At 45.0% G+C, this 10,740-nt stretch overlaps 1 protein-coding gene across 2 annotated transcripts in view; it reads right to left on the reverse strand.

Moving 5' to 3' along the window:
* The window catches only part of CUL5 (cullin 5), a 31,755-nt gene extending 21,340 nt beyond the window's left edge, over positions 1-10,415 (reverse strand). The window contains exons 1-4 of one of the 2 annotated variants that reach the window (XM_048935260.1): positions 10,091-10,415; positions 4,115-4,224; positions 1,667-1,766; positions 230-406 (exon numbers count right to left, since the gene is read on the reverse strand). In XM_048935260.1, the coding sequence (XP_048791217.1) occupies positions 230-406; positions 1,667-1,766; positions 4,115-4,224; positions 10,091-10,114 (411 nt within the window). In that variant the 5' untranslated portion in view covers positions 10,115-10,415. Of the gene's footprint in view, positions 1-229; positions 407-1,666; positions 1,767-4,114; positions 4,225-4,317; positions 4,337-10,090 lie in introns of those variants that run through there. The other variant, XM_048935269.1, reaches the window with a different exon arrangement.
* Positions 10,416-10,740: the final 325 nt, after the last annotated feature.

The following is a 10,740-nucleotide window of genomic DNA, read 5'->3' on the forward strand; positions in this document are numbered from 1 at the left end:
TAATAAGCTGTTTTAATCACTTGAACAAAGCCAAAGCAAAACAAGAGTTAAGTTGCCACAGAGATGAAAATGAAAGTCTCACACTTGTTTTGACCCTCACACTCGAAGCAAAGCGATACATCGCGTAACACCCTTGGTGCAATTTCATCTTCAGTACAGAGCACCTTTCCTAGCCTTACCCAAGGCAGAACAGAGCGTGCAGCAGAACTTTTGAACACCTATCACTTACCTTTCGGACAATACTGTCTTCTACATTAGATTTCTTGTTGCTGCCCTGTTTGCCCATTAAAGTGATCTCTAACTGACAAAATGGCTTGGGCAAAATATCACACTGTGTGAAGAACTTGCGCCACTCCACTATGTATGCTTTTAGCAAAGCTGTATCATCTTGATGACTCAGCACTCTCTGGAGGCGGGGAAAGAAGAGGAGGTAATTTATAAACAGACAAACAAAGGTACATTGACTTTGCTTATACTGAAAATACAAAATAAAAGTTACAGCAGAATGTCTACATACGCAAGTGCCAATTAGTTCAGAGCGGCGGTTATCAACCCGTGGCACATGGACCTTCTCTAAACAGTAAAAGGTGGCAGCAGTGGAGCTGTCAGTAATGTTCCCAACCGAATCACTTTCTGTTAAGCCATTTGCGAGCCAAAAAACTTAAAACCTTTGGCCCTATTGGCCTGTATTAGCACAACTACACCGACAGAAGGGCACCAACCTGTAAGAATTGTGTTATATTATGCAGAGCAGTAAAGTTTAATTTAATGCATTTACAAGGCTCTCATTAGGCCCAGACAGCTAGTTAACTTGTATATTTTAGTAGTGCCTGGGAGCACAGTACAATGCCTATCATAAGGCCTAAAGCAATGCCTCTAAAACAACAGCTCACACAGACCATACTGAAGGCCCAGCTCAGCACAGCATTTATGCATGTGTGCTAGCAAGCTGAAGGGACTGAAATAAAAAAAATCAATATGTATATAAGGCTTCAAGCATAAGAAATTGCTTTCCTTTGAACAAAGCTGCAGTGGTGCAAATCTCTTCACTAAAGAAAGATTTTAAAGACATTTTTCTTCTTCCCAAACCTTTATAATGTAATTTATAAAAATAATAATTATAAAATTAAGAAAAAAAATCTTGCTGCATCTTTTGCTACACATTTTAAAAACAGAAGCTTCCCTTGAATCTACTGATGACTTCGATTATTTGTGGGGAGTCCATAAAACTAGACAGCAAATCTTGCTGAGCCAACAGAACAGATGTTTCTAATGTGCCATACATTGGATGTATTTTAAAGCCATTGATGAATACATCAGCACACCACTGAAGCCAGACAAAAAGTATTTTCCAGGCAGTAATTTCTTATAGTAAATTTTGCCTCAAGAAATGTTCAAGTGGAAGAAAATTCCCTAAGTACTGCTGGACAAACAAAAATAGTGCTTTAAAAAAAACAACACTGCCTACAATGAAACAATGAGCCACAGCAAGCGCTTAAGGCTGTCTTCTGTTTTTCAAGAGAAGTTCACATAGTAATTACAATCTCTGGAATATCACAGCATTTCAGGCAAAAAAGAAATGCATTTAGATCCAAAGAAAGTCAGAACTGCTGGGTAATTTTTTTCTAATAATACGAATAGAAGTCATGAAATATTAAGAACTTACCGCTTGTGCTTGCTTAATAAAATCTAGGATGTCTTCCTTCAGAGCCTGATGGATTTTTGCTGGACCTTTGTCATCCCACAGGCAAACTGCATGCACGTCTCTAGAAAACAATTTATTCACCTTTTAGTAACCATCACTCAAACCTTAATTCTCTGATGTACGAGGCAGAAGCAGTCATAATTTTAGCATATATAAGAAGAAAAAAAATATGCATTTTGTTTATCACTTAAAAAAAAAATAAGTGGTTAGACTGCACAACACAAACAGGAAAATGTGTTTGGAGAAGAAACTGAAGCTTTAAGAAAGCACAGGAAGCAGTAACAGCAACCTGCCTAGGAAAGGATTGTGCTGAAGGAGATTTAAAGAACACGTAGAAGTCAATTCTGCTTCCACCGCCTATCCAGTAATCCCACTGCATTAAGGACAACTTTTTAAAGCTTTTCTTTGACAAAGATGGAAATTAAGTGCCAACAGAAGCACTGCTACTCAGCCCGCAGTCATTCTCCATACTCTTAAGATGCAGCATCCACTCAGAGTTCCACAATTCACGCACTACAACAACCTTCCACTGCAAAGGAAACCAACCTTGCTTTTGAGAGATTTGAGATCAGGTAATTTCAATATTTAACTGGTTTAATAAGATCACAAACATTTCATGACAGTGGAAGCACGTTAAAGTGCAGCTCAACTGCAGAAAAGCTCCCAAGTAGCATCACAAAGCAAAACGCTGCTGATCAATTTCAATCAACATTCAAACACATTCCTGTTCTTCCTAGCTGACAGTTCAGCAAGCGTAACTTAACTTCTATTTCCTTTTTATATTAAAGACTAAAAAAGGCAAGTTACACTCCTCAACTATAGCATCATATATAATGCGGCCTACCAAGCTTTTTTAAACTCGTTACCTCCCTCTGTATTTTCTTCCTCCTTTCAGTAACAAGGCCAAGCCTTTGCAGGTAAGAAACTACATAATCTACAGGATGGCTTTGTTCCTATTAATTCAACACAGCTATTCCAATACAAAAGCAACTTTATTAGTTTAACTGAAAAGACAAAATGTCTGAAACTGAAAACACAAAATGCACGATAAAAAGCTCCTTTTACACAGAACAAGAGTGCTGGCCAAGAATTTACAAAGGTCTGGCTAACCTGTGGGACTTACATAGATTTCACAGACAAAAAGTGTTAATGAACTTAGAATGCCATCAGTTCATAACCAAAGTAAAAAGCAGTGCTGGAAGATCATACACAAAGGTCAGGCAGAAGACACATCTTCCATACTTTTCTTAAAAAGCTTAACAAAATCACTGTCCAAAAATAGAAACCTAGAAGAGCAGGCTCTTTTCCTTCAATATACTTATTTCTGCCATAAAGGCACTTAAGTATGATCCAACAATTCAGCAAACCAGCAAAATAATAAAGGAAAAAATTCAATACTCATGTAGAATTACTGACCTAATTATTAAAAAAAATGAAAGCAATGATTCAGGACTGAATTTGTAACTTAACTACGCCATGTTTCTGGCAACTCCTATGGCTGTGACATCATGAGATATTAAAACTCATTGCATGATAAACTACCTTTCTGTTTGGTTGGCAGAAAAGCATGACAGGTGCAGTAAGATGGCTCTAAGAAGAATCACTGCACTGTTCTTACTGAAAAGAGCAATAAAGATGCAGTCTGGAAGACAAATCATTTCAAATTAAATAAAATTTAGTGAGTGATTTTAAAAAGCAGAAGAAAGTGCAGCACTAAGCAACTGAAGCATTTGAGGGAAAACAACTCCATGTTGAGACCAAGACAATTTTAAATAAACTTTTGATATGTAGGTTATAACTCACTTCCTTACTATGCTGACAAAGGTGACATGATGTATTTTAAGGAAAAAAAAAATCAGCAACAGGAAGTAAATTCAGGATTTTTGGAAGGAGGAAAATGCAATGTTTTTACCTCGAGAGAGCAATCTGCTTCCCTCGGATTTTTAGAAAGTACAACGATGCAAACAATGTCTGAAAAATGCTATATGTGCTATTCAATTACTCAAATTATACCAGTTTATCTGCATTATCCTTTTACTTCAGGAGCATTTTTAAGTTACTTTAGAAGAAAAGCATTTAAATCAGAATAATGAACTGCCCTCAAGAACCTACTGCCCAAGCAGCAAACAACGTCTCTCTAACAAAACCTTTGTGAGCAGGTGGAAGGCTTATTTACTACTGTTGGCTGAAGGCAAATTTCTGCTGTTCTTCCTCCACCTTATCTGCAAAGATCTGAATCTCAATAAAACAGTACTTCTGTACATTTATTCTGAAGTAGGCACACCTAATAAAGTGTAAGCTAGCACTTCTGTCCCGTGTGCTCCCATGCCATCGGCACGGTCTGACTTCTCTATCAGCAGAACCACAGATACCCCTACTGCAGAGAAGGATGCAGAATGCTGTACTTACGAGAACAGATCAAACCACTGCTGTTTCGTGACGGACTCCTGACGAAGAAGTTTCAGAACGATAGGGCGCATGAAATCCCATTTGTCTTCAAATTGCAGCGAACCTTTATTCTAAAAGGAAGAAAGTAATGTACCGTTAGTAAAATAAATTATTATAGGAATTACCTTTAAGAACTGCAGTTTCCATGGTTAGCACAAAAGTACCTTCCTGTCAGAGCTATCTCAGGCAAACTGGCGTTTGAGCAACAGCCCCTCAGCTGAACAAAGCTTTTTGCAGTAACTATTATTTCCAAAAGCAGCAGAAGCAGCTAACCAGCTTCTGCCTTAACACACCGCACCAGTTACAACACAACACGTTCTGGAAAATGTCCTTCACCTGTGAGAGCAGTTATACATGGACAACAGTGCCACTCAGCCGCACTGCTGCAGCCAAGATACACAATAACAGCCACGAGGCACAGCTGCAAACCTGGCTGGAATAAATGACTGCAACCAACGCAGCAGCGAGGAACCAGGAGTACCTGTGGGTGCTGCCACGTATCTTCTTCTCTACTGGGCATGTGGTACGAACAGCACAGAGAAGAGGGAAGCAGAGGAACGTAGGAGCTGCTGTATCACAGCCCCCTCCTATGGCTTAAACTGCCCCCAGGCAATTAGCCAACATTACAGATGGTACAATTAAGAATAATTCATGCCAAAAAAATCTAATCCCAGGTGAATTTTTTCAAACTCGCTATATCATTGAAGAGGAAAGCTAACGAATCCAAGAGCTCCCATCTCATTCTGACTGTCCCAAAAAACCTCACTCACTGTAGTATACAGGCAGACTGCCATTACTGGAAAAACAGAACAAAACCACTTTAAGAGAGAAACGAGTTTCACTGCACACACTGTAAACTTATTTGCTTACTGCTCCACATCTTAAAAAGAAAATCTGCAATTAAAAAAATGAGTTGGTTGGGAGCTGTGACAGGAGACTGTTGGTTATCTCCACTGCTAAGTTTGCTTTTGAACAGGTCATTGTCTTGGCTAGTCATACTACATGTGACACAATTCACTTCAAACACAGCACATAATACAGTCCAACTATTTGAAATTCTGACAAGCACGCTGTTCTCCACTAGCAGCCCTTCAGAGAAATAAGCACAAGCAGCATGCTACATTCTTGAAGTCATCTCCTTCTGAATAACATGTACATGGAAATTTAAAAATACATTTGTTGTTTAATATTCAGAATAAGCACAGTTCAGAACCTGTATCCCCTGCAGCTCCCATGTCTCGGTTTTACATGATAGAAGTGCAGCAGGCACCACAGTAACTCTAGCAGCACCATCTCGCCACTGCAATGGCTTCAGAACAAGAGTCTCAAGCAAGCAGCCCCTGTCCAAGTTCAGAAACCTTTCAACACGTAAGAAAATATTGTACACTGCTTGTGAAATTCAGAGAGACGGTTTTGCCCACTGGTATCTTCTCCTGTAAAAAAAAAATAACTTGAGTGCCTCATCTTTGAACACCCAAGAACAGAACACACGCTGCCCCAGATAGGCCTGTCTTTACAATTACTTCCCAAACTTTGATGGCTTTCTCTCATCTTCCCTATTCCTCAGAAAGCGATTAGCTTCTTCCTGCAGACATTTCTGTTCCCAGTCCCCCTTTGCGGGTTAAAAAACTTGAAAGACGAGCTGCTGTAGAGTTACAAGTTCCAGAAAAGGCATTATCAAATGAGTAAAACCAGCTTCCTCCTAAGTTTCCCTTTGGAGCAAAGCTTCAGATCCCGTATGTTTTCTGCTAGAAGTAAAAAGCCTGTGCTGCATTTCAGCCCTGAACACAGCAGAAGACAAAAGAATAAAAATGAATGCTATACCTTTGCCAGCGTTTCACTATAAAACATGGATGAAGAAAACCTTTGTTTCCATGAAGCAGTATCTGTGACATTTATACCCCAACTTCCCAACACACACTAAGAATCGCAGAATGGTTTGGGTTGGAAGGGACCACAGGGACCACACAGTTCCAAGCCCTGCACAGGCAGGGACACTGCCTTCTACACCAGGCTGCTCACAGCCCCATCCAGCCCAGCCTGGAGCCACAGCTCCAAGGGAAGATAAGCAGGAAGGCAAGCGGCACCTCTAACTAAAAGTTACACCACACACACTTCTCTGAAAGCACAAATGAGGACTGATGGCCATACCCTGGCTCCGTGACCACTCCTGAGTTTAAAATTTAATGCATTTCAGAAGTCACTTCGCTACATGTACTCAGGGAGATTTAAAGCTCCATTTTAACACAACTTCACTTGAAAAGTATACAATGTCACTACTATATTGAAATATGTACTACAGCTTTACTCTTCCTATTCCTCTCTTCACTGAATAAACACTTACATGCAACATTTCACAATGGCAGGCAAAAAATTTTCCAGACCGTGTTGGTAGATATTACATAGAATTAGTAAAATAACACAAATAATGCAAACAGAGCAGGTGCACCAACAGCTCTCCTGACTTGGGTCCTACTGCATAACGCAAATCTCCTCTCCATAACTGCAAGCAAGGTGAAGAGAAGCACAGCAGGAGGAGGCACGGAGTACAGAGTGAGAGCCTAAATAAACGTGGAACGCACCAGGAGCCAGCCTGGGGATGGGGAGAGCGAGGCTCCCAGGCCAGGCAGGTCCCAGCAGCCTCTGGCAGCCTCCATGCTGCTGTCCCTCTGTACTTTGAAACATTCACTCGGCCACCCAGTGCTTTTTACTGTGTACACTCACTAGTTTAGGCCACACAGAATTGCAGTTCTGATCTCCATCAGATGCACTGCACAGTACTGTGAAAAAGCAGCATCCTCCATCACTGAGCACACTTCAGTACGTCTGTGCTTTTACTACTGAGCTGTTTTCAGACACTGTATTAAGGCTAATTCAAAAGGGATGAGGTAAGACAGATGAGGTCCTAGCCTACAATAAGCAGGAGAATTCCCATTCTGATTGCTCTCTGCTTCTTGCAGCTCTATGTATCAGTGAGATGATCATAGCAAAGTCACTACACAAAGCAGAAAGACAGCCGTGGGGAAAGCTCTGCTGCGTAACTGAGTGGAATGCAGCATTCACCACAAGCTGCTCTAATTGGAAATAGGCAGGATAAACTAAACATATCTGGAGATATTTTCTTTACATTGAATAACTAGAAAACTGCAGAAATGCTTCCATTTTTAAGTGCAGAGCAATAAGACCCACAAAACATAGCTGAAACAAACAAAAGGTAGATCGTGGTTCTTACTTAAGTCTACAGCAAACCTGCTATTTGCTTTGCTGCTTCCCCCGTAACACCAGGCTCACACTGCAATTCAACTTGCTTGCACCAACTTCTGCATTTGCTGCCACCTCCAGCAGCTCCAATAAGGCCTACAGAAGCATGGAGACCAGCTCACGTGGCTACAGCTACAGGTTTCCTCTGCACTGTGATAAGCTGAGCCGCTTTGTGTTCCAGGAGCTGCAGAGAAACCCATGTGCCTTCACATCACAAATCGTCACTGCAAAGCCAACAGCGGACACTCCAACACATGCCCTGAGAGATTAATTTACCTTTCGCAATTATGAAAGCTGCACCAGCACAGCTGAAGTGATGCCCTGTGAAGTGAAGAGAGGCTATCGGGCATTGATTCAGCCAGGATTCATTAGTAGAATAAGAAAGGAGTATTTCACTTCATTTTCTCAAGTATGCAGAAGGTTGAGACAAGATGGGGAAAAACAGAAAACTCTCAGTTCCTGTTTATCCTAGCGAAACTGAGACCCACCTAAACCTGACATGGGTCTGATTACTGTTAGGGCTTTGTTGTTTTGCTTTTAATGCCAAAAAATCTTGTATGTTTTTACTATGCAGAGGACAGTGCTTTCTTCTGAATTGCATTTCATCAGCATAAGGCACTGTCAATTGGCAAAAACCTGCAATCAACAGCTCGCTGCAATGGGAGCACACTGAGCATCACAGCTGGGGAACAAAAGCCCTTATCTAGTCACAATTATCTTATTGGTTTAGTGTGTCATTATGAATAAAGCCAAATCACTGTATGACCTTCTCTTTCACGAGGTAGCGGTCATAGTTCATTGTCTTTAGAAAACTCCCTGATTAGTAGATATATGGCTTAGAAAATACTGCCAGGTGCTCTAAACACCTATGTAGCATTTTTCCAGAAACACACTGTGCACGTGTATCTTTCTGTCCATTTAAAATGCTAATGATTTAAAGGCCAACTGCAGAGATGCCACTACACCAACAAAACGGCTTCAGATCAGTGAAAGCCATCTCACAAAAGCAAGGCCTTTGACTTTATTTGCTCTTACTGTACGCTTATCCTTTCAAAACGGCTGAAGAGGAATGCTGACAGATCTCACAGGCCTGTTTCTTCTAGCTACAATACGCTATACAGCCATGTCTTGTCAGAGCACACGTTGGCCTTTCCTGAGATCCTCAGAAGTACTGCAAAGCAGTGGACTAAAGCAATAACAAGCAGAATTGCCTGAGCTTTGTCCAAGCTCTAAAACAATGCTCTCCTAAAGAAATCCCATTTTGTCTCTATAGCTGCGAGTGGGACACGAAGCTTTTCTCCAGCAGACCTGAATTCTTCCATTTGAGATTTTTAGTTCAGTCTTATCAGCTTTAATACCTAGATAACGAGTTACGGGGAGGGGGGGGGGGGGGGGGGGGGGGAAGGTAATTGAACAAGGGAGGGAAGATTGAGGTTGGATGTCAGGGGGAAATTCTTTCCAGAGAGAGTGGTGAGGTGCTGCAACAGGCTGCCCGGAGAGGTGGTGGATGCCCCGTCCCTGGAGGTGTTCAAGGCAGGGTGGATGGGGCCCTGGGCAGCCTGGTCTAGTATTAAATGGGAAAGGTGGTGGCCCTGCCTGTGGGCAGGGTGGTTGGAGATTCATGGTCCTTGAGGTCCCTTCCAAACCTGGCCATTCTGTGAATGAAGATTCATTTTAACTACATGTCAATTTCAATAGCTTTTTATATATATGAGCATGTGTGTATGCTTGTGTGCTTATTTTTAGAAGTGAAACCTTTTTTGGACACGAGGAAGACATGAGGTTATTGATTATTTCTTTTTCCTTCTCACGGAGTGTCTCAGAACAGCTTCAGGGCAAACCCATACACGCAGCATAGGTCTGGTTGCTGAAATGCAAGTAGCACCTCTTCAGAACCATATTGAAGTATAACACACACGTATACATCCATTTTATACCGCTACCTGATACAAGTAACCAAACCTGGCAGCCTTCTGAAGGCCTCATACCCCGATCAGGCCGGCGTCCCAAAGCACACCAGGAGCAGCTGTGCGGGGCAGGCCGGCTCCGGGCACGCTGGCACAGCCCTGGAGGCCACACAGGGCCGAGTCCCCGCGCACACCGCACACTCAGGAGGCGCAGCCCCTGGCCGGGCCACGGCCCGTCACAGCCACAACTTCTGCGCAAACTTGGCTCTCTTCGGGGTGACTGACATCTGCCACCAAACACCGGGAAGGAGCCTGCGAACATCGGAGCCCACAGCAGAGCCGATTAAAGGCCTCGAGGAGTTTTTCCTTCGCAGCAAAGTGCGGTTAGCAAAAAAGAAAACGCCAGAACGCGCCGACAACCCGACCGCCGACACCTGCTCGCGGCGAAGGCGTTCCCCAACTCTTTGTTCAACTCACAACTCTTTTCCCGCACCGCGGGGTTCCCCGAAATAAACAAAGGCCCGACCCCGTCCGGCAGCGCGGAGCGGGGTCCCCGCGCGGCTGTGTGAGACGTGAGCGGGAGGCCACGGCCGGCCGGGCCGCACGCCGAGCCTGCAGCCGTACAGCCGAGGCCGGGCCCGGGCCGCCCCCTCGCCCGGGGCGCAGCGCCGCGGCCTGCCCGTGCCGCCTCCCGCAGGCCCGGCCGGTGCGGGGCGGCCCCGGAGCCCGGCCCCGGCCGCCTCACCCCGCGCGCGGGCCCCGCTCTCACCTTTAAGAGATTAGACGTCGCCATGATCTCCCCCCGCGGGGCCTCCCCGCCGACGGCGGCTCCTCTCCCCGGGCTGGACTCGGCTCGGCTCTCCCCCGGCCGCCGCCGCTTTACATGGCCGCGGGCCGCCCGCCCGCCCGGCCCGACCCGCGGCGGCGGCAGTAGCAGCGGCCGCGGCTCCGGGTTCCCCTGCCCGGAGGCGAGACCGGCACCGTGCTCGGGGCGCTCGGCGGCGCGACCGGCTGGCTCCTCCGCACGCAGCCGCCCCTCAGAGCCTCATGGCGGCGTCCGCCCAGGAGGCGCTCGGCAGCAGCCCCGGCTCCATGGAAGGGGCCGGCCCACATGATGCGGCGCCGCCGAGCCGGCCCCGCCGCCGAGCGCGGAGGGAGGCCCGGGCGGGAGCTCCGCCTGCAGCGCCCCCTGGCGGCCGCCGCCGCCCCCCTCGAGCGCAGCCCGACCTGAAGGCGCTCGGCGGGGGTGGTCGCCTTTCTTCGTGAACGCTTTTGACTTCACGGTTTTTCTGTTCGATAAGATACGTGTGGTTTTAGGCACCTTCTGGGTGGGGTTTTTCAGCGTGTGGCTATAGAAGGCATCATTTTAGTTTTCTGTTTAAAAAGGTATCCTGCATCCAAAACGTGTCTTAAGGAAAG

Source organism: Lagopus muta, chromosome 1, assembly GCF_023343835.1.
Source record: "Lagopus muta isolate bLagMut1 chromosome 1, bLagMut1 primary, whole genome shotgun sequence".
Taxonomy (NCBI): Eukaryota; Metazoa; Chordata; class Aves; order Galliformes; family Phasianidae; genus Lagopus; species Lagopus muta.